The sequence below is a fragment of the Cervus canadensis genome, chromosome 17 (assembly GCF_019320065.1).
Source record: "Cervus canadensis isolate Bull #8, Minnesota chromosome 17, ASM1932006v1, whole genome shotgun sequence".
Classification (NCBI taxonomy): Eukaryota; Metazoa; Chordata; class Mammalia; order Artiodactyla; family Cervidae; genus Cervus; species Cervus canadensis.
In genome coordinates, this window is record NC_057402.1 from 10,856,793 (window position 1) to 10,880,928 (window position 24,136).

Consider the following 24,136-nt stretch of genomic DNA (forward strand, 5'->3'; position numbering starts at 1 on the left):
GTGACCCCATGGACTGCAGCACGCCAGGCTTCCCTGTCCATCACCAACTCCCGGAGCTTGCTCAAACTCATGTCCACCGGGTCAGTGATGTCATCCAACCATCTTGTCCTCTGTTGTCCCCTTCTCCTCCCACCTTCAATCTTTCCCAAAATTAGGGTCCTTTTTATTAATGCCTTACATTTATATACTATACTTGGTACAATCAATGAGCCAATGGTAACATGATATTACTGACAAAATCCACAGCATGTTCAGATTTCCTCAGTATCACCCAATGTCTGTTTCTATCTAAGGATCCCATCCAGGACACCACAGTACACTTACTTGTCAGGTCTCCTTTGCTGGGATAATTTCTTAGCCTTCCCTTGCTTTTGATGACCTTAACAGTTGTGAGGGGTACTGGTCAAATATTTTGTAGGATGTGCCTCTACTGGAATCTGTCTGATGCTTTTCTCACAATTAGACTAAGGTTATAGGTTTGAGGTAGGATGACAGAGTTAACGTAGTATTTTCATCACATCATATCAAGGGTGCACACTGACAAATCTTTTTTCTGTTTTCTGTTTTTTTATTTTATACTTCATGACAGATCACTAGAAATGGGATTTTTTGAGGAAATGTTTTAAAAAACTAGGATTCCTGATGAACTTAACCAAATTGCTCCCAAAAGCTTCCACAGATTTTCATACCCACCTGCAATGGATACATTGCAATTTGTTTCCATGAATCCTTACTAGAATTCCCTTTACATTTCCTCCAGCCTGTGGTGCATACAGAGCTTTGGAATGCTGCAATTGATGACTGACGGTACATGTTAAGTAAAAAGTATTAATTTGAGTTTCCACACTGTGTCTTTGACCTTTCCATTTATTAATTTAACACTATCCACCCCCCGCCGCCCACACTCTCTCCACACTCCAGCCTGTCAGGCTGCTGCTGTTCTCTGAAGACAAAACAGTCAGCTTTTACTTCTGACAGGTCCTCTGAATGGGATGGTATTCCATACCCACCTCTGCCTGTCAAAGTTCTAGAGCACCTTAAGGTTCATCTCAAATGACAATCATTCTGAAGCTCATCTTCACTCCCACACTCCCAAAGTAAGTAAAATCTCTATGTGAACAGCTAATATATTTGTTTAGAAATATTTTGCTCCCATTTTCTCATTATAGAGCAGATATATAATTTATAGTGATGTTTTCCTCAGTCTGTAATTCATTAAGTAATAAATAATAAGCACATTTTTCTAACTAAGACACCTAGGAAATACTTCATTCAATTTATTTCCTCTCCCAAAAATAATATTGAAACTTTAAGACAATATTTTTCAAATATTTTAATAAATGATTTATCCTATGAGAGATACGCTTTTTAGGGCATGGATGTTAAACTTTAGAATCTGCAGATCATACACAGGCCTACCTCAATTTATTGCTCTTCACTTTATTGCAGATAAAACAGATAATGCATTTTTTCTTTTTTTTTTTTTTACAAATTGAAAGGTTTGTGACAACACTGCATCTAGAAAGTCTACCAGAACCATTTTTCCAATAGTATTTGCTCACTTCTTGTCTTTGCGTCATATTTTGGTAATTCCTGCAATATTTCCAACTGTTTCCTTGTTATTATATTTACGGTGGTGTCTGTGATCAGTAATGTTTGATGTTACTATTGAAACTGTCTTTGGGCACCATGAACCACATCCATGTAAGATGGCAAACCTAACTGATGAATGCTGCCTGTGTTCTGACCGCTTCACTTTCTGGCCATTCCCTGATCACTGTCCCTCTACAGGCCTCCTTGTTCCCTGAGATACAACAATACTGTGTCCAATAAAAGCCACACCTACTTGTTATCTCTTGTCTGTGGCTGCTTTTACTCTGCTATACTCTAGTTGAGTAATTGTGACAGAAACCAGTTTGGCCAAGAGAATCCAAAATATTTACCATGTGGTCCTTTACAGAGAAGTTTGCTTATCCCTGGTATAAACTTTCAAGTATGTAATACTGTAACGGTTTAGCTGCATATGATCCACAGTGAAGCCTTAGTGTTTTTAACTTCCTTAAAAATTACTGCAAAAACTTTTAGTCTATGCCTGAGCAGGTCTTCAGAGTGCAGTAAAACCTATCCTATCATTTTGTACTTCTCCTCTTTTAAAAGTATTGATCTCTGATGCTTGACAGAGTGAAAACAAAATAGTATTGTCAGGCATTTTAATTGCTGGGGAAAGTTTCTTTGCTATTTGATAAAGACATAAATTTGGGGAAACTGTATCTAGAAATAAAGAAATGAGTCATTTAAAGAAAACTGTATTTTATTAAATTTAATAAGTATTTGACGAGCTCAGATTTCTACTTACCAGTTAGTGAAATCATAGAAGTCTTTGATAAACCTGAGACAGAAGGTGTATATGCTGCTGTAGAGCTTTTACTAGAAAAGAACATGATTTAGTTAAAATACAAGAAAATGCGTCTTTCAGTCTCAGTCATTGATGAGAAAACACCACTCGGTCTTTCCTAACCTTTCCTTAGTGCTTCCTCTGCTTGTTACGAAACATGCTTACTACTTTTATTTCTTATTTATTTTTTACATTCCACCCCTCACAACAATTACTTTAAGTTAAAAACATTTCCTTAAACTTCTGCTACATCAGCATAATGGTTTTTCTTTTGATACGCAGCCAAAACAGGTAATAGAGATAAAATTTTCCTAGGAATAATGCATCTCTAGTTCTATTCTCTTTTGCCCATCTTGAGATCACCCTATTGGCTAGGAACTCTAAATAATTCTACCAATAATGTCCAAAAACATAGCTGAAACACATCTAGATTAAGCTTTTTTTTTTTTTCAATTTTTTACAAAAAGTTTTAAAAAAAATAAAAACATTTTTTCCATAACATAGTCTTTTTCTTGATAAATAGTTTTAAAGACATTTACGGTTCCTTAAAATTACTTTGCTTGCTGATTGATAGGCAGCTGTTACATATTTATTATATGTATACAATATATTATAAGAGTCATGGTCATTTAATTTATTCTGATTCTCCCTTAGTCTTAACTGTTTATAATTTTGTCTGCTGGGCCAAAAGGGAGACTAGACATACAACCACAGTCAGGAGAACTCTGTTGTGACCATTTTACCACAGAAAGAGGCCAGTGGTTTCTTCATGGACAGAAACAACACAAACAGCAAATGGATATCACCTCTATTCAGTGAATGGGGCATGTCCACACCCGTTTAGAAGCTGTGTGGCACATGTGATATAGCACCACTCTCCTCATAAAATGATATACAGATTCCATGATGTTGTTACACAGGATCAGGGAAGTAGTCTTCCTAGAATTCCAGGATAACTGTTCTTAACGCAAACTGGTAAGACTACTATTTTTCTTAATATGAAATCTTTATAGAAGGTAACTTATTATTCACCTATGAAAAACCTCAAAATTAATCCCAATTTTATATAATAATGTAAACATCTCACATAAAGATGTGTTAAAATAAAAATTAAGTCAGAATGTGAAGGGCTGACAGATCATACCTAGTAGTACATTTGTCTAAGTTGCCATATTTTGCATGAAAAGCTTGATTATTAAAAGACTGGCTTCGAATCAATTTGGATTTCTTGATTTCTTTACCTAGAGTAACAAGCAGAAGGCAAATGCAATTGGTTAGCTCATCAGTGCATCCTCAGCTGCCCCAACCCCATTCCCTCTCCAGCTCCCACCACTGTGAGAAACACACGGAGGGGGGTGGCTTCCCTGCCTTGGTTTGACCTGACTGGAGTATTTCTTATGCGTCACTGCCGAGTAAGAAGCACCAAAGGAAAAAGTAAGAAGAGCTTTTCGAACAATATCTCATCTCACAGAGTGACTGCCTTGTAATTATCACTTATAAAAGGAACAAAGCAGACACAAAAACCAGTTTCTTACTTGTGGATGGGGTGGCAGAAGAGGATCCAGGAACAGGAATGGGGAGGCTCTTGGGCAGACTTGTTGGTGTCTTGGAGTCTCTACCTAAAACAAACTCTGTTTTAAGTGTTATACTTTCTCTGATTAATCTCCATACACACACGACAACACAGGGACTATGGACCACTTTCTCTCACTAAGCAGCACTCTTTTCCAAATCTTATTCTTTATATATTTAAATATTTCATTCTTAGTTACTCAGTGATCAATTTGACAATCTTATTGCTGTTATCAAACTTCAAACTTTCCTTCGAAGGATCTGAACCTCTGCACTGATCCTCACCATTTACTTATTGGTGAGGATCTGTATCAGTTAGCATCCATTTATGAGAACAACTTTTGATAAATCAAAGAAAGTGATTTTCCATATAAAATTAAAAACTTAGCATAGGGAGGTTCAAGAGGGAGGGGACATATGTATACCTATGGCTGATTCATGTTGATATTTGGCAGAAACCAACAAAATTCTGTAAAGCAATTATCCTTCAATTAAAAAATAAATAAACAAGCACATATTTTAAAAGTTAAAAAAAAAAAAAACTCAGCGTGGTCTTTCAGAATGCTGGGATGTAACATCAATCGTGTACCTTGGTGGCAAGGATGTGGGAAAACTACTTACGTTTCTTTTCAAAGGTTTTATCACTCATAGGCCTTCCATCATTTTGTTGCTTCTCTTTTTCTAATTGCTCCTATTAATAAAACAGCACCTTAGCATTAAAGGTAAACATAAGTAGATTTACTTTTTAAGGTTTCTAAAATAACATTTATTTATTAAAAGTTAACATGTGCATAATAGGCAACCAAAAAAACACAAGAAGCAAAAAACAAAGTCATTCATAATCACAAGCAGTTTACCGTTTGACGTGTCCTCCCAAGTCTCATTTGTGTATTTTCATAACTAGGCATCCATTTTTATGTAATTAAGATCATACAGTTATGTATCATGTTGTTTCACACATCATGATATTTATCATTTCAAAGTCCCAAAGCTATGAATATTTTAATAACCAAGAATACACTATACCAACTCAATCTGGAAGGAAAAAAATGTAATCTTGCCTTTTGTGATGACAAAAATTTCAGAGAAGACAAAAATGGCAGCAGAACTCTAGATAAAGATACTGGCAGAGCTATGATTAAAATACTACATTCCCTTAATGTCCAATTAAAAGTGAGACATAAAGCAACAGAGTACGCAAAGTGTAATGCTTCTAGGAGGATTCATTACCTGATCTAAACTATTAAAGTATAGCAAGGAGGTATGCTTCCATTGAATTAATTATTTAACAAGCATAAGTAGATTTAGAAAAACTGTTCTAATCAGAAATTACTCTAAGCTTTAGAGATATAAAAATACAGTTCACAAAAATACCTAACAGAAGTACTTTTTTCTCAAAATTGGTATCTAAAGAAGTCACGGTTCTTTCAGATTTTTTTTTTTTTAACATCTACAGAATTGTGCCCTGGGAGGGTTGTCAAGATAAAACAATGAATTTGATATTACTGTTGCAGTGAGCCTTTCAGATGGTAAAGAATCTGCCTGCAATGCAGGAGACCCAGGTTTCATTCCTGGGTCGGGAAGACTCCCTGGAGAAGGGAATAGCAAACCACTCCAGTACTCTTGCCTAGAGAATTCCATAGACAGAGGAGCCTGGGGTTTATAGTCCCAGTCCATGGGGTAGCAAAGAGTTGGACACAACTGAGTGACTAACACTTTCACTTCACTTTCATTTACTAATTCTCATCAGCAAAATATTGGTACTATTGGCCCTTTCCACTTCTAACTGATAAGTGAAAAAACAATATCCTTCTTTTAAAAGCCTAAGAGAAAAAAAATTCTGTAGATATTAAATTTTGATTGAAGTATAATACACATAGAGAAAGTACACAAACTGTAAGTATACAGCTCAGTAAATTTTCCCAAAATGAACACACCCATATAATCAGCTCCCACACCAAGAAACAAAATATTCCCAAGCTCAAAGTCTTCTTTATCCCAACAGAATAACCAAAATAACTCATATCAAGTTCTGAACAAACATGACATAACCAGCATGTACGGAACACTATAGTCAACAATGGAGAATACACATTCTTTTCAAGAACAAGTGTAAAATGAAGAAAAAGAAAAAACAGACAAAACAAAAAATTTCCACATAGACTTGGACTGCATAAAAAACTATTAAATAAAAATTCTAAAACTGAAAATAAAACATGCAAAGCTGAAAAATATTGTTAAGTGAGCTTAAGAAGTAGTGCCATCTATTTTATCTTTTCCTCTACTATTTGATCATATTAATGATAGTTATCTTGAAGTCCTTGTTGGGTAACTCTAATAATAGGATCATCTGTGAATCTTTTTCTATTCTCTGATTTTTATCTTGGGTTTAGGTTATTAAGTCCTAAACTTTTTAGAGCCTGTTTATTCTGTTTATTCTTTATGTCTACCACTGGCAATCCTGAGTTCTAATCTTTGTTTTACAGACTGCTGAATAATACAAGTTGCTTTTCAGAGGATTTCCACTTAAGTTTTTAAACTCATAGCACAATTTTCTGTAGAGAAATAGATAATATAAAAATGAATGGGACAACACACACTGGAAACTTTAAAACCATTGGATGGGCTCAACAGCCAAATGGAGAAGCAGGGAAAGAAACGGTGACACTGAAGATGGGTCAGCAGGGATTATTCACTCTGAGAAGCAGAGTTTAAGGGGAAAAAGAGAAAGAACAAAGCCTCACGGATGTGGGATGATATCAAAAGATCTAACACGTGTGTAATTATTGACCCAGAAATATAAGAGTGAGCAACAGGGGACAGAATATATATTTAAACAAATAACAGGTCAAACCTTCCCAAATTTGGGAAATGACACATGTTTACAGATTCAGGAAGCTCAACAAGTCCAAAACAGGATAAATATGAAGCAAATCATGCCTAAAAACATCAAAATCAAACTGCTAAAAACAAGAAAATACCTTGGAAGTAGTCAGAGACAAACAACATTATACACAGAAGAACAATAATTCAAATGAGAGCAGATATTTTATCAGATACTAGAGAGACCAGAACACAGAGAAATAATTCTTTTCAGTACAGTATGAAAAAAGGCTTGCAAACAGAATTTGTATTCAATAAAAATATCCCTTAAAGAGGAAGGCAAAAATAAGACATTTTAGATAAAGGAAAACTAAGATAATCTGTCTAAAAATACTTGCACTTCATTCTTCAGGCTGAAGGGGAAAAAAAACAAGAGGGAAATTTGGGTCCTAAGTAGTGAATGATGGTTCTATAATGACCTATAAGACCTTCTAGAACTAACACCAAAAAAAGATGTTCTTTTCATCATAGGCAACTGGAATGCAAAAGTAGGAAGTTAAGAGATACCTGGAGTAACAAGCAAGTTTGGCCTTGGAGTACAAAATGAAAGGGCAAAGGCTAACAGAGTTTTGCCAAGAGAACGCACTGGTCATAGCAAACACCCTCTTACATGGACATCGCCAGATGGTCAACACCGAAATCAGATTATACTCTTTGCAGCTGAAGATGGAGAAGTTCTATACAGTCAGCAAAAATAAGACCAGGAGATGACTGTGGCTCAGATTATGAACTCCTTATTGCAAAATTCAGACTTTAAAGAAAGCAGGGAAAACCACTAGATCACTCAAGTATGACCTAGATCAAACCAAATCCCTTACAATTATACAGTGGAAGTGACAAATAAATTCAAGGGATTAGATCTGATGGACAGAGTGCCTGAAGAACTATGGATGTAGGTTTGTAACACTGTACAGGAGGCAGTGATCAAGACCATTCTCAAGAAAAGCAAAAGCAAAAAGGCAACATGGTTGTCTGAGGAGACCTTATAAATAGCTGAGAAAAGAAGAGAAGCGAAAGGCAAAGGAGAAAAGGAAAGATATACTCATTTGAATGTAGAGTTCCAAAGAACAGCAAGGAGAGATAAGAAAGCTTTCCTCAAGATGACATAATGGCTCAGGTAGAATGTCTGATTAAATCTAAAAACCAACTTCTAGAACAAATAAGAAAACAGTGTGTCTGCAAAATACAAGGCTAATATACAAAAATCAACAGTATTCTTAAGCTCCAGCAACAAAAAACTAGAAAGCAAAATTTAAACTTAGAATTCCATCCACAATGCCAAGAAACATAATATACTAGAAATAAATCTAACAAAAAGACTTCCTTGAACTCTATACTTGAGACTACCAAAACTGAGAAGAAAAGTAAAGACTAAATAAACCAATCAAGAGAAGACTCATAAGTTTAGATGGCAATTTTCCAAATTGATCTACAGATGAATGATAATTAACACAATTCTAACTAAACTTTCATGCTTTTTTAGAAATTGACAAACTGATTCTAAACTGTATATCAAACTGCAGAGGGCCTCAACTGGCCAAAGCAACTTAAAATAGTAAGTCTGAGAACTGACCTTACCTGATTTTAAGAATTACTACACAGTGTTCAAGGTGGTTTAGAATGGCCAGAAAGACAAACATATAAATCAGTGGAATGAAATAGTGAGTCCCTAAGCAGACACACACACACACATACATACATATGAACAACTGATTAAAGAAAAAAAAAGGTGCTAAAGCAACTCACTGGGGAAAAGCAAGTTTTCCACAAATGGTGCTAGAATAATTGCTTATTCAGATAGAAAAAATAAACATAAAAATTAACTTGAAATGATTCATAGACCTAAGTGTAAAACCTAAAACTAAAATTCCTAGAAGAAAACAGGAAAAAGTCTTTATAATTTATAATTTGGGGATAGACTAAGGGCTTCTTCTGGTGGCTCAAAAGGTAAAAGTGTCTGCCTGCAATGCAGGATATCTGGGTTCAATCCCTGGGTTGGGAAGATCCCCTAGAGAAGGAAATGACAACCCACTCCAGTATTCTTGCCTGGAAATTCCCATGGACGGAGGAGCCTGGTAGGCTACAGTCCATGAGGTCACAAACAGTTGGACATGACTGAATGACTTCACTTTTATTTTCAAAGGATTCTTGGGTACAAAAAAGCATGAACTATGCTAAGAGAACACATGGATATAAGTTGCACTTGATCAATATTAAAAATTTCTGCTCTTCAAAGACACCATTAAGTAAATGAAAAAAAAAAAGCACAGACTCCAAGAAAATATTCATAAAATGTGTATCTGACAAAGGAATTATATTCAGAGTTTATGAAGAACTCTTACAACTTGATAATAAGAAGAGAAACAACCCACTTTAAAATCTGAAAATAGACTTCATCAACTAAGATATAAGTATGGCCAATACACAAAGGTAAAGATGCTCAGTCTCATTAGGCATCAGGGATATGCAATCTAAAATTGCAATGAGATACCATTACACCCTCACTCTAACAAGCATTACAGAGGATATGAGGTAACTGAAGTTCTCCACCACAGTCAGTAGGGGTATAAGTTACTTTGCAAAACAGTCTTGGTTTTAAAGTTAAGCATACTTTAACATATGATCCATCCATTCCACTGCTAGGTTATTTTCCCAAAGAAATCCAAGTATACATCCACTCAAAGATTTCTTCACTAATATTCCCAAGCTAGAAGTAACCCAAATGTCCATTAAGGCAGGGAAACCTTTTAGAACTAACACCCAAAAAAGATGTCCTTTTCATTATAGGGGACTGGAATGCAAAAGTAGGAAGTCAAGAAACACCTGGAGTAACAGGCAACTTGGCCTTGGAGTACGGAATGAAGCAGGGCAAAGGCTAATAGAGTCTTGCCAAAAGAATGCACTGGTCATAGCAAACAGCCTCTTCCAACAACACAAGAGAAGACTCTACACATGGACATCACCAGATGGTCAACAATGAAATCAGATTGATTATATTCTTTGCAGACAAAGATGGAGAGGCTCTATACAGTCAGCAAAAACAAGACCAGGAGCTGACTGTGGCTCAGATAATGAACTCCTTATTGCCAAAGTCAGACTTTAACTGAAGAAAGTAGGGAAAACCACTAGACCATTCAGGTATGACCTAAATCAAATCCCTGATGATTATACAGTGGAAGTGAGAAACAGATTTAAGGGACTAGATCTGATAGACAGAGTGCCTGATGAACTAAGGACAGAGGTTCATGACATTGTACAGGAGACAGGGATCAAGACCATCCCCATGCAAAAGAAATGCAAAAAAGCAAAATGGCTGTCTGAGGAGGCCTTACAAATAGCTGTGAAAAGAAGAGAAGAGAAAAGCAAAGGAGAAAAGGAAAGATATTCCCATTTGAATGCAGAGTTCCAAAGAATATCAAGGAGAGATAAGAAAGCCTTCCTTAGTGGTCAATGCAAAGAAATAGAGGAAAACAACAAAATGGGAAAGACTAGAGATCTCTTCAAGAAAATTAGAGATACCAAGGGAACATTTCATGCAAAGATGGGCTCGATAAAGGACAGAAATGGTATGGACCTAACAGAAGCAGAAGACATTAAGAAGAGGTGGCAAGAATACACAGAAGAACTGTACAGAAAAGATCTTCACGACCCAGATAATCACGATGGTGTGATCACTCACCTAGAGCCAGACATCCTGGAATGTGAACTCAAGTGGGTCTTAGGAAGCATCACTACGAACAAAGCTAGTGGAGGTGATGGGATTCCAGCTGAGCTATTTCAAATCCTGAAAGATGATGCTGTGAAAGTGCTGCACTCAATATGCCAGCATTTATGGAAAACTCAGCAGTGGCCACAGGACTGGAAAAGGTCAGTTTTCATTCCAATCCCAAAGAAAGGCAATGTCAAAGAATGCTCAAACTATCGCACAATTGCACTCATCTCACACGCTAGTAAAGTAATGCTCAAAATTCTCCAATAGGTGAACCATGAACTTCCAGATGTTCAAGCTGGTTTTAGAAAAGGCAGAGGAACCAGAGATCAAATTGCCAACATCTGCTGGATAATCAAAAAAGCAAGAGAGTTCCAGAAAAACATCTATTTCTGCTTTATTGACTATGCCAAAACCTTTGACTGTGTGGATCACAATAAACTGTGGAAAATTCTGAAAGAGATGGGAATACCAGAACACCTGACCTGCCTCTTGAGAAACCTGTATGCAGGTCAGGAAGCAACAGTTAGAACTGGACATGGAACAACAGACTGGTTCCAAATAGGAAAAGGAGTATATCAAGACTGTATATTGTCACCCTGCTTATTTAACTTGAGGAACACTGGGCTGGAGGAAGCACAAGCTGGAATCAAGATTGCTGGGAGAAATATCAATAACCTCAGATAGCAGGTGACACCACCCTTATGGTAGAAAGTGAAGAGGAACTAAAAAGCCTCTTGATGAAAGTGAAAGAGGAGAGTGAAAAAGTTGGCTTAAAGCTCAACATTCAGAAAACGAAGATCATGGCATCTGGTCCCATCACTTCATGGCAAATAGATGGGGAAACAGTGGAAACAGTGTCAGACTTTATTTTTTTGGGCTCCAAAATCACTGCAGATGGTGACTGCAGCCATGAAATTAAAAGATGCTTACTCCTTGGAAGGAAAGTTATGACCAACCTAGATAGAATATTAAAAAGCAGAGACATTACTTTGTCAACAAAAGTTTGTCTAGTCAAGGCTATGGTTTTTCCAGTGGTCATGTATGGATGTGAGAGTTGGACTGTGAAGAAAGCTAAGAGCAGAAGAATTGATGCTTTTGTACTGTGGTGTTGGAAAAGACTAGAGAGTCCCTTGGATTGCAAGGGGATCCAACCAGTCCATCCTAAAAGAAATCAGTCCTGGGTGTTCATTGGAAGGACTGATGCTGAAGCTGAAACTCCAATACTTTGGTCACCTTATGAGAAGAGTTGACTCATTGGAAAAGACCCTGATGCTGGGAGGGATTGGGGGCAGGAGGAGAAGGGGATGACAGAGGATGAGATGGCTGGATGGCATCACCGACTCGATGGACATGAGTTTGGGTAAACTCTGGGAGTTGGTGATGGACAGGGAAGCCTGGCGTGTTGTGGTTCATGGCGTTGCAAAGAGTTGGACACGACTGAGCGACTGAACTGAACTGAACTGAAACACAAAGTAAGCGACTTCCCAGGTGGCGCTAGTGGTAAAGAACCCGCCTGCCAATGCAGGAGATGTAAGAGACGTGGGTTTGATCCCTGGGTCAGGAAGATCTCCTGGAGAAGAGAGTGGCAATCCACTCCAGTACTCTTGCCTGGAGAATCCCACGGACAGAGGAGCCTAGTGGGCTATAGTCTATGGGGTCATAGAGTCGGATACTACTGAGGCGACTTCGCGTGCATACAAAAACACAGTGGTATATCCATAGTTTGGGCTGCTGCTGCTGCTGCTAAGTCACTTCAGTTGTGTCCGACTCTGTGTGATCCCATAGACGGCAGCCCACCAGGCTCCCCTGTCCCTGGGATTCTCCAGGTAAGAACACTGGAGTGGGTTGCCATTTCCTTCTCCAATGTGTGAAAGTGAAAAGTGAAAGTGAAGTCGCTCAGTCGTGTCTGACTCTTATCGACGCCATGGACCACAGCCTACCAGGCTCCTCCATCCATGGGATTTTCCAGGCAAGAGTACTGGAGTGAAGTGCCATCGCCTTCTCCGATAGTTTGGGCTACTATTTATAAATAAAAAGGAGTGACCTCTTGATATACACAACTACATAGAACAATCTCAAAATAATTATACTGATGGAGAGAAGTATGACCCAAAAAGTACTAATGAATGATTCAATTCATTAGTTGTGGATCACAAAGGGGCACAACAAAATTTCTAAAGGAATAACAATGTTTGGTGTTTTATATTCTGGTTTCACGGATATGTCCATATGTCAAAATTCACCAAATTGTACACTTTAAGCATCTGCAATTAATCGTTAAGTCAATATACCTCAATAAGGTAGTATTTTAAAGGTTCTCAAATATAATTCTCCTTCCAGTTCATAAAAGAACATATTTCAAAAGATCAGGACTCTTCTTCAGTCATTTATAGAGAAAGTAAAAATAGTGTGATACCGAAATAATTTATTTAGTTTAATAACATAGCACAGTTAATACTGGTGAGAAAAGAGTAGGTGTGTATGCATGTGAAAACATACCATTTCCAAAAGAAGTAGTTCTTCTCTTTCTTTCTCTTGATCCAACAAATCTTTCTCATAAAACTTTTTCTGAAACTAAGTTTAAAGTTTAAAATGAAATTGTGAAACAGTAATGATGGGTCTCTGCCAATTTTTAAAGATTCCTTTCCACATAAGGTAAAGGGAGTATACTTACAGCATCCATGGACATTTCCATTCTGTCCAACTCTAACACGGTCTGTAAAGAAAATGTTTATTTTCTTTAAATAATAAAATGTTCTTAAAATGTTATTATTTTAAAATAATTCAATAGCAATTAAATCAACTATTCATTTCTCAAAAAGACTCCTTTTCTAGAGAGAGGTTCAAAGAAGAGATTCCTCCACTATGTGAAAGGCTAAAGTAAAAAACCTCTAAAGTTCTTCCTAACTCTGTGCTGATTTTTAATCAGCCACTATACATTAATACCAGGACTTCCCTGGTGGCTCAGATGGTAAAGCGTCTGCCTACAATGCAAGAGACCCGGCTTCAATCCCTGGGTTGGGAAGATCCCCTGGAGAAGGAAATGGCAACCCACTCCAGTACTCTTGCCTGGAAAATCTCATGGATGGAGGAGCCTGGTAGGCTACAGTCCATGGGGCCGCAGAGTCAGACACGACTGAGCGATTCACTTCACTTCATACAGTAATACCAGGATCAATTTGAACTTTAAAAGTTTTTAACCTTAAGAAAAGCAGATCTAGAGGATTCTTTTAAATACTAAATACATGCAATTTAACTAATTTCTAATAACTCCCTGTGCCACTCTTTCCTGAATGTTCAGAAATATAATTTTTGAAATTAAAAAAATCTTTTAGCTAAATACATAAGAAGCTGGCTATCATTTGGTTTAATATTCTTGGTTCCTTTCCACAGAAACTTTTGATCCTTATGGCATTTTAATGAATAGAAAAAATTTTGCTCTAAAAGCATTCTCTTAATTTATGTCTTTCAGAATACACTGTCTGAAATAAATTATTTCAATCAAACACTGGCCCATCTAATCCAGGGTTCTATCTCTGACAGAAGACAGTACTTCTTTACAGGAATAACTCTGATGGTCAAGTACAAGTACATTTATTCATATGCCCAAAGTTATCGATTGCAAAGATAGTATTTATTTGGTTTTATTTTTATGCTGAAATTTAAGAAAATGTTATAATTCATGCCATGAAATATCCCTTTTAAATGAAATTACTTTTCATCTTAATAAACTAAGCTATTTCATTTTTATCGCAAGGCTTTAAATAGCTTCCTGAGGGCTTCCCACACCAATACGTCAGTTTGATAAACATTACAGTACAGAATTTTTATGAGATAGAATGACTTCCTCATGTGCAATGTTCTTAAAATAAGAACTGTACTCCTGAATAATCCATTCAGTAATCTATCTATTTAATTATAGCATTTTGCCCTATTTAACGGGGTCAGCTTGAGTTATCTCTTCAGTTTATAAATACTCTCAAAAAAGTAACTAACTGGAACTTCCCTGGTAGGGTAGGGGTTAAAAATCCACCTTTGGATGCAGAGGACACAAGTTCAATCTCTGGTCAGGAAACTAAGATCCCACATGCTGCTGGGCAACTAAGCCCACACTCCACAAGGGAGATCTTACATGGGGCAACTAAGACCGATGCAGCCAAATTAACTATTTTAAAAAGTAACTGTTTCATGTTTACTATTTTGAAAGTTAACACCATCTCCTATACTTCTGTAATTAAATGGTAAAGACAGAAATATCTGGTAGAAACAAAAGTATGTATATCTATGTTTTTAGATTTAGATGCAAGTCCAAATTCTGAGTATTTCTGATTATTTCAGTTAATGAAAGGAAAATTTACATTTCAGTAAAATAAAATTATACTCATTAATACTAAGTTATCAAATCACTTTTTTAAAAAGCTTCTTATGCAACATCGCAAGGATCCCTAGAAAAAAGAAAAAAAAAAATCAAAGTATTCTCTTTTTTCTCCCCTCATCATTGACACCAAGTTGTTTATGACATTAATAAATTCATTCCTCTCAACTACAGATAAAGGCTCAAAAACTATGTATCGTGAATTTCACATTCAGATTCATAGAAATAACGACTTGACTTAATCTCATAAAAACATTAGTTAAATGTTTGGCGAAAGAGGTTTTGAAGACTAAAGTATTTTCAAGTTTGACTTCACTAACCCAAATGTTTACTGTTTCAGTGTTAAACCCTGCCAAACAATCCATATAAGATCATAGGCTTAAAAAAAACTAACAAAAAAGCCATAAAACACAATGTTACATAATTGAAAAGGGGTAAGGGGTCTCTATTCCAGCCCTAGAGCTGCCACTTACTAATAAGATCCTAAGGTGATACCTAACATTTCCAGGTCCAGAGGTTCTGCAAAGTCAAACAGATCACTGAAGGCCCTTCGAACCCTTTCATGGCTAAGTTTCTAGCTAGCTGGCTATGCTGGGTCTCAGTTGTGGCCTGTGGGTATTTCCCTGACAGGGAATGAACCCAGGCCCCTGCATTGGGAGCGTGGGTTCTTGGCCACTGGACCACCAGGGAAGTCCCAGGGCTAAGTTTCTATCAAACGTGACTTTACCAACAAAGTCTTACCAATTATAATCACTTATAAGTAGTCTGGTGAGTGAAACATCCATGACTAGCTTTAAAGTATTTATAGAGTACCTATAATGCAAGCTCTCTCATAGAGCTTGTATTACCAATAATAAAAGCTTCATGCTTCAGGGCCCGCTGTGCTTAGTCACTTAGTCCTGTCTGACTCTTTCCGATCCCATGGACTACAGCCCACCAGGCTCCTCTGTCCATGGGGATTCTCCAGGCAAGAATACTGGAATGGGTTGACATGCCCTTCTCCAGGGGATCTTCCCAAGCCAAGGATCGAACCCAGGTCTCCCACATTGCAGGCGGATTCTTTATCAGCTGAGTCACCAGATAAGTGCTTTCTAGAAGGAACTTCCCTCTCCAGTTAGAGCACACATCCACCAAATCCTACTACTCTAGCAATGATTTAAATATTTTAACATACTACTGTTAGCCCATCAAGTTCCCATCAAGAATAGTGAAGCTATGATTAAGACCATCTTAACCCAAGAAAGACAAGTGCCATGGCAAGAGGGATACTTACTCTTTTTACAATAGCCAGAACATCTTTATCTTTTTCTTGACAGAGGAGTTTTCTCACACACATTTCCAACTGCTGAAGTAGATGCTTATCTGCAGGAATCTTCAGAGTAGATTTCACTTTGGGCAACAAGTAGCAAAGTTTCATTCTATAAAAAATTAAAAAGCATTAACCTGTGAGTGAATTTAATAACCTGGAATAATAGTAACATGAATTTGAAAGAAAATTCAAGCTTTAGCTAGCTTGAGAGTTTAAATATATATGGAGGGCCCATGATGAGTCAAGCATTCATTATTCTGGGTGCTGAGATATGGCAGTGAATAAAATCAACACAATTCTCTGCTCTCTCACAGAGCTTTCATTCTAGTCCACAGGTAGGGAGTGAGGATAAACAAATGAATAAGTGTTAGTCACTCAGTCGTGGTTGACTCTCTGAGACCCCACCGACTGTAGCCTGTCAGGCTCCTCTACCCATGGGATTTTCCAGGCAAGAATAATGAAGTGGGTTGTCATTTCCTTCTCCAATGAATGAGTAAAATGTCCATCAAACAGTGGTAAGTGCTGCAGAAAAAAAATAAAGCAAGGAAAGAAGGTGAAGGAGTACCAGAGGGGGGTTTACAAGTTTCAAACAGGTGGTCAGAGAGGGTTTCTGTCAAGCTTTCACTGAAAAAAATGACATTTAAGCAAAGACTTACAATAAATTGGGGACTAACCCATGTGAATACCTAGAGGAGAATGTTTTAGTAAGAGCAAATGCCCTATCAGGGGAGCTTGCCTTAGGAGTTGCCCCAAATTAACAAATTGGCCCAAACTGGCTAGAGTGGTGAGAACAGAGCAAAAACAAATTTAGCTAGAGGCCTCGGTGAGGAAACAGGAGGTCAGATCACCCAGGGCCTTGCGACTACAGATTGGAAACTGGTTTTATTTTGAAAGAAATGAGAAGCCATGGAGGGTTCTGCACAGTGGGGTAAAAAGATTCAACTTAACATTTGGGAAGTATCATCTGGTTACTGTGTTGAGATTAGACTGTAGGTGGACAAGGACAGAAGGGATAGGATAGGGGAGGCTCTTTCAGTAATCCAGGCCAGAATCCAGTAATTCAGTAATCCAGTAAGGTGATGGTGGCCCCACCATCACACTGTTTCTTGAACCAGAGAAGCAGCAGTGAGAAGTGGGAAGTGGCTTGCTTCTGAATATTTTATACAAGCAGCAGGATGTGCTGAGGGCCTGGAGGTGGAATGACAGAAAGGAGGTCAAGGCTCTGACCCGAGCAAGTGGCAAGACAAAATGGTTATTTACTGAGATTGAGAAGACGGCAGAAAGAGCAAGTGTGGATGAGGAAGGTGGGGCTTAACTGGACAGATTAACTCTGAGAAGCCTGTTAGATAGTTGATGGAAATACAGTGAGCAGTTGGCTTGATGAGTCTTCTGTCCAGGGTGGATGCCCATGCTGGAGATGTGCCATCAGGAATCTTCAGAACATAGATGCTACATGACCCAGGAGCCCGGAGAATTACCCAGGCAGCAAGTGCAGGTTGAGAAGGAGAGATAAAAGGAGAGTTTCTATGGCACCACCATGGTCCAGATGGGCTGATAAGGAACCAGTAAGCAAACTGAAGAACTCCAGAGAGGTAAGAAGAAATCCAGGAGAGTACCAAAAAAAACAAACAAACAAACAAACAAAAAAAACACCTACCAACCAAACAAACAGAAAAACTTCCTAGGAAAAGGTGGTACAGGAAATGTTCTATTTACTAAGCTAAGATTCTATTTGCCAGGGCTGTTGTCTAATTTGTGGCTGCTGTATTCATTCATTCATTTGTCTCAGCACTCTCCAGATACTGGTTTTTTTATTTCTATGCCAAAGCTTGAGACAACTAAATCCCACTCCTGGAGTTCTCAGGACCCTTTCTCAGCTGAGCTTCAGTCGAGGACTCCTCATATACAAGAAAGTTTGCTTTTTATTTAACCAAAAAGGCAAAAGACGTTTCTTCTCCAGAATTTTCATCTCTGTACATAGCAATAATAGTCTCAAACTTATTCAGGACTCGCCACAGATACTGCTAAGCATGGTGGTGATGCTTTCTTCAGTTAAGAGGTCCCAATTACCCCAAAGAGAATTGTTTTCATTTCTGGCAGCTGAAGAGAAGGCTCCTCTGAATACCAATAGTCTTTTTCTAGCCTTGATATTGTCCAGACTCAGTGAATTTAAATTTTAAACATTCACTTAAGGAAAAACAGAAACAATCAGCAGTCCACGCACACTTCATTCTTTATAACCCAAGGCACATCTAGAAAACCTACATTCAACAGAAGCTTCCCAAGCCTTAGCAATTATTTATCTCGATGAGAATCCTGAGCCCAGGAGATTATGAAGATTTCAAAATTAAGGACCACACTTTTAAGGTAAGCTAAATTATGCATGTACACTATCTCAGGTATTTATTCCTCAGAACACCCACACAAATTAAGCACCAAGGAAGCTGATGCACAGAGAGGTTCTGTAAGTTGCCCAGACACGCAGCTGGTGCAGAGGTCAGGGAGTGTGGCTCCAGCCACTCTCCTCCTAACCTGCACGACCCTGCCACTCTTGCCTGTGGCGGCTCCCATTCCATCCGCCCATCTCTACAGAGCTGGGTGAAGGCTTTTGCATCCAAGAGTACGTGGTGTTACTGGACCCATTTTCTTGGCTGGCAGCTGCCCAGGCAGGAGAGTCAGAACCAAGACACATGGCTATATGATGATCTCTTACTCAACAAAACCACCAGGACTCACAGAGCAATATTCATCTTCATTTGGTTTTTGAATTGATAGGTTGCTTTCTCTTAGAGTCAATGCTATGCTGCTAGTCACACTGACTTGAGTAGAGATGATTTCATTCCCTTTCAAATAATTTTTGAAATTCCCTTTCAAAAAATTTTGCTAGTCACACTGACTTGAGTAGAGATGATTTCATTCCCTTTCAAATAATTTTTGAAATTCCCTTTCAAGAAATTTTGTCTGATAAGGGATAATTCATCATATTGGAAGCTGCTTTTCTAGAATCACACCTTCAATTTGCAAAAGGTTTACAATGTGGTTGGATCCATTAGCTATTTACCAAGAGATAAATTCTAAAGCTGAGCATTGAAAAATTGATGCTTTTGAACTGTGGTGCTGGAGAAGACTCCTGAGAGTCACTTGAACTGCAAGGAGATCCAACCAGTCCATCCTGAAGGAGATCAGTCCTGGGTGTTCATTGGAAGGACTGATGCTGAAGCTGAAACTCCAATACTTTGGCCACCTCATGCGAAGAGTTGACTCATTGGAAAAGACCCTGATGCTTGGAGGGATTGGGGGCAGGAGGAGAAGGGGATGACAGAGGATGAGATGGCTGGATGGCATCACCAACTTGATGGACATGAGTTTGAGTAAACTCCGGGAGTTGGTGATGGACAGGGAGGCCTGGCGGGCTGCGATTCATGGGGTTGCAAAGAGTCGGACACGACTGAGCGACTGAACTGAAATTCTAAAGAACTGTCACCAGGGTCTTTCAATCTACTTAAAATCACTTTAATTTAAATCTCAAGTCAAGAAAACCTTAGCTCTCGTTTATACAGCACAGGGAAGATGCACAAAATACTAAAGCCAATATTGTATGTTTTCTGTATTTTCTCTACAAAACAAAACCAATATCTAGATTTGTTCCTCCTAAATAATGCTCATAACATTCTCAGGCTGAACTCTTCAACATTTTTTGACAAATCTTCTTGGTATATTTCTTTCTCAACATCCATGCTATTAGACTGTGCTTACTGCCTGGCCAATTCTTCCTGTTAAAAAATATTAAATGATTACATGTTGCCTACAATGCACATCAGTTGTTTATAAAAGATGCACATATGTCACACAGCATGAAACGAGCATGAAGCGTGGCTGGCATGTGAATACTCAGCAGGGAGCTTTGTAGTCCTGTTCAGGAAGTCTTGACTCTGACTGTGTCTCCTACGAATGTGAGTTCCTCAAACACAGAACACCGACATAGAGCACAAACACAGAAACCTCAAGGCTGACAGTTTAAAAGTCTCTTTAAATCAGTATGCAATGTACAAATAACTCAAAACACTGAGTGTGTGTGTTTAATGCCACTGAATTGTACAAAATGGTTAAAATGGTAAATTTCATGCTATGTATGTTTTACCACTACTTTAAAAAAGTAATATGCTTATTTGGGGAGGAAAAAAAGCAAAATACAATTTATTCATTTTTTTCAATTTCCAAGCAAGCCATTTTAAGGCCTGTTTCATTTAACTTCACAGTTAATTAATCAAATCCACTTACCATTTACTGGATTTCAAAACTGTGAGAGAGCTGAACAAAGGAAAAAGAAAAGAAAAAGACTTGGAAACAGCCCTGCTTCGCTGAATAAATGGGCTTATGAAAATGGACAGATCTTCTCCAAGCCAACTTTGAACCATTTTTTTCTCTAGGCTTAAAAGATAGATAAGTTAATCATATCTACTCAATCTTCTCCTGATGTCAGTGTGTGTATTCATGTGGCTGGAGAAGCCTGCCAGTCTGGCTGTGATTACAGCTGTCAACCCTATAAACTAAAGGCCTGAGACAGTGTTAAAAGATCACACTTTCAAGTCCTACTGAGGCTCAGTTAAGACTACCAAGAATCTCAAAACGAGTACAAGTTCTTGATTATTTTCAAGACCAAGAAAACACTTCTGAATATTCATTACAGTAGATACATTAAAAAAACACAATTTTTTCAAATATATTCTTGGATTAGTACCATACCTTACATTTGCTACTGGATCATGTGTCAGTTCAATAGCAGGTAGAAAGAAATATTTACAGAAAAATGATTTGGAAAAGATCTCTATAATAAATTCACAGGTATCCAAAAATCGGAGTCTGTTCCAATAACTTTTTCCTTGGCCCAGTTCTAGAAACAACAACAAAAAGTTTTGCGTTTTAATTTTTCCTACATAAAATTTCCTGTGGAAAAAAATGACAAAGCCCATGACAGTTTGCTTAGCAAAAACAAGAGATAAGGGGAAAAAATCATATTATATACCCCTGAATTAATGAAAGCATAAAAAACAGAAACAAGTTTATTAAATATTACATTCAATTCCATAAGTGAAAGTCAAGTTGCTCAGTCATGTCCGACTCTTTGCGACCCCATGGACTGTAGCCTACCAGGCTCCTCCATCCACGGGATTTTCCAGGCAAGAGTACTGGAGTGGGTTGCCATTTCCTTCTCCAGAGGATCTTCCTGACCCAGGAATTGAACCTGGGTCTCTCGCATTGTAGGCAGACGTTTTACCGTCTGAGCCATAAGCATTTATTAAATATTAAAGGAACATATCTACTATTTTTTGATTACCCTCTGTGTGCCAAGTACTGATACATATTATCGCATTAAATCCTGAAAGCCCAACAGGATGGGCATATATTTCTTCCTCCTAAACAATAAGGGTGCCGAGAGTCATAGAGGTTAAAGGAACAGAGCTAGGATTCAAATGCAGGTCTGTATAACTTCAAAATCTTTTGACCAACGAAGTTAACTGCTTTCTTCCTCTTGTTTTCTTAAAATGCTTTGAAATAAAATCATACATAAACGGAATTATCACTAAAAATAATTCAGGTCAATATTTAAAGGATAATTCTTTTCTCCCTCATTACACATATGTTCAAAAGCAAAATTCTTAATGTTTAAAAACAAATATAATCTCCATTCAAAATAAAACATTCTGAAGGTCAGGTCCTACCACTAAAAACTGAAAATTGAATTAAAATACAGTAAAAAAAAAAAAAAAGAAAGAAAGAAACATTAAAATATATTGAGCAAAATTTTTCTTAAACAGAATTTTATGTGCTCTAATTTTTTTTTTTTAAAGTGGTGATCCATACTTAAAATGGTAAACTATAATAACCAGAAAATCCCATTACCTGACTATGCTGGATAATAGTTTAATAAAAGCATTAAGGCACTATGGTCAAAGTAAGTACACAATAATTAACAAATTCACTAAGTATATATAGGTGTCTATCACTACTTCAAGAATTAATTCTTTAACAAAAGGTTTTGTCTTGATTTTAGCCCACAGCAAATTAAAATAAATTTGCCTTTGTTAACTGACAATTTTTAAAGACATTATAAACCTCCTCGGCTCATTAGATTCACATTTGAGTGTACTATCAAGTCTATTCAAGAGAACAAAACCCACATTCTGTAATATTTAATATAGGAACACAAAACAAATTAGTAGATTCATGGATAGCCTACTTGTATTTTATTTTCAAATTGTATTCATCGGAATAGAAACTGAGCTTTCAATGATAAGTATACGTATTTTAACTTCTCAAGTGTAAAAATTCATTAAAGGTAGCCTGGAGTAGCTGAATTTTTCATTCATCAAAGATCTGATCCTATAAAAAATTTCTAAAATAAACAAAAAGAAATTAGCCTATAAAGCTCAAATAGAAATATTTAGCAACATTGGCCTAATTATTCATAGCAATATGATAATATAAGCCAGATCTAACTAAGGCCAACCAGTTTATTTACTTTCTGTTCTCCGAATGAGAGAGAGTGATTACTTACGTTCGATTAATTTTTGAATGACCTCATGTCTCTGTTCCTGTTTACGATTATAACGTAGAAAAATGCATAGAGTTCGTGAAGCCGCCTTTTGGACAGGTAAGACGTTCTTAAAGAAATAAGAAAGACAATTAAACAAGTCTAATGGTATACACTCTAAATAATTTGACCCTACACATCAATTTTAAGTTATCGACTAAAAGTAAAAGCAGTGCTGTCTGCCTCTGAAATCAGTGTGGAAGTGTCTTCATAATTTAATGTTATCAGTCAGGCAAATCAACTCATCTATCACACTGCAAAAGTTCAAGTAATTTGGCAGACTCACTTCCAAATCATCCAGATTTGATTTATATTTGACTCACATCTCCTTGCCACCTCATCTTAAGTGATATTCTCCCCAAATACACCTCAGCCATTTCTAGACCATGTTACTCATTTATTCAACAAACATTTGCTAGTACACACTCTGTGTCAAGTACCTCGCCAAAAATGTGCCACTTCTCAAATCCAGAGATCCTATGACCAGGTATACATCAGATTCCTCTCTCTTAGATCTGCCTCCTCTCCACCTCAATACTATTTATTCCTTAAGATCCCTGGTCCATGACACAGATAAAGTTTAGAATCCAAGGGACACATGCCAATTATTCTTACTAGTGTTTTAAACTCTTTGATCCTTTGGATTTGTGTCACATCAACTGGGCAGAACCTTAATTCTAAGTAAATTCAACCATCCATCTTTACTATGGCTTCAAACTATGCATTAAAGAAAAATCTCTCAAGCAGGTATACTGTATCCAGTATAAATTCACATTCACTATCTTGACTTACATATATTTATATATTATAACATTCAGTTCTTGAAGATTCAGACTATCATGATAGGGATGCTTGAAATTCAAGTATAAAAAATATACATTGCTCAGAGAATATGGCCTATTACCTCCTCTCATATTTTATACAAGCTATTACCATTCTATCTAGTACCATTTCGTGCAGCGTTTTTAACCTGTTGGAGGTAAAAAGGAATATTCACCATAAATTAGAACAGAAAATTTAAGAAATGTACAAAACAGAAACATCAGTGGAATTAAGGAAAATGAATGTTAGCTAAATGAACTTAAGTAAAAGGATGTTACTCTTTTCTTTCATTTTGTATATACTAATAGAATTCCAAATGCATAAACACTAATTATTTGAAACAGAAATAATATAAAATATGTATATTTTATACCTCACAGTATAAGGTAATATCTTTGGGGCAAGAAATCGAAGACAAAGGTAATTATATCGAAACAAACAAAAGTCAGTTTAAAGAAACTGCGACCACCTGA

General features: G+C 37.1%; 1 protein-coding gene across 4 annotated transcripts in view; it reads right to left on the reverse strand.

Moving 5' to 3' along the window:
• PPP4R4 (protein phosphatase 4 regulatory subunit 4) overlaps positions 1 to 24,136 on the reverse strand; it is a 100,722-nt gene that overhangs the window by 7,136 nt on the left and 69,450 nt on the right. For all 4 annotated transcript variants that reach the window (XM_043490239.1, XM_043490238.1, XM_043490240.1 and 1 more), the window contains 9 exons: positions 22,806 to 22,911; positions 20,993 to 21,140; positions 16,211 to 16,355; positions 13,237 to 13,278; positions 13,062 to 13,136; positions 4,589 to 4,658; positions 3,931 to 4,014; positions 3,540 to 3,636; positions 2,357 to 2,427 (listed from right to left, as the gene is read on the reverse strand). In XM_043490239.1, coding sequence (XP_043346174.1) covers positions 2,357 to 2,427; positions 3,540 to 3,636; positions 3,931 to 4,014; positions 4,589 to 4,658; positions 13,062 to 13,136; positions 13,237 to 13,278; positions 16,211 to 16,355; positions 20,993 to 21,140; positions 22,806 to 22,911 — 838 coding nt within the window. The remainder of the gene's footprint in view (positions 1 to 2,356; positions 2,428 to 3,539; positions 3,637 to 3,930; positions 4,015 to 4,588; positions 4,659 to 13,061; positions 13,137 to 13,236; positions 13,279 to 16,210; positions 16,356 to 20,992; positions 21,141 to 22,805; positions 22,912 to 24,136) is intronic.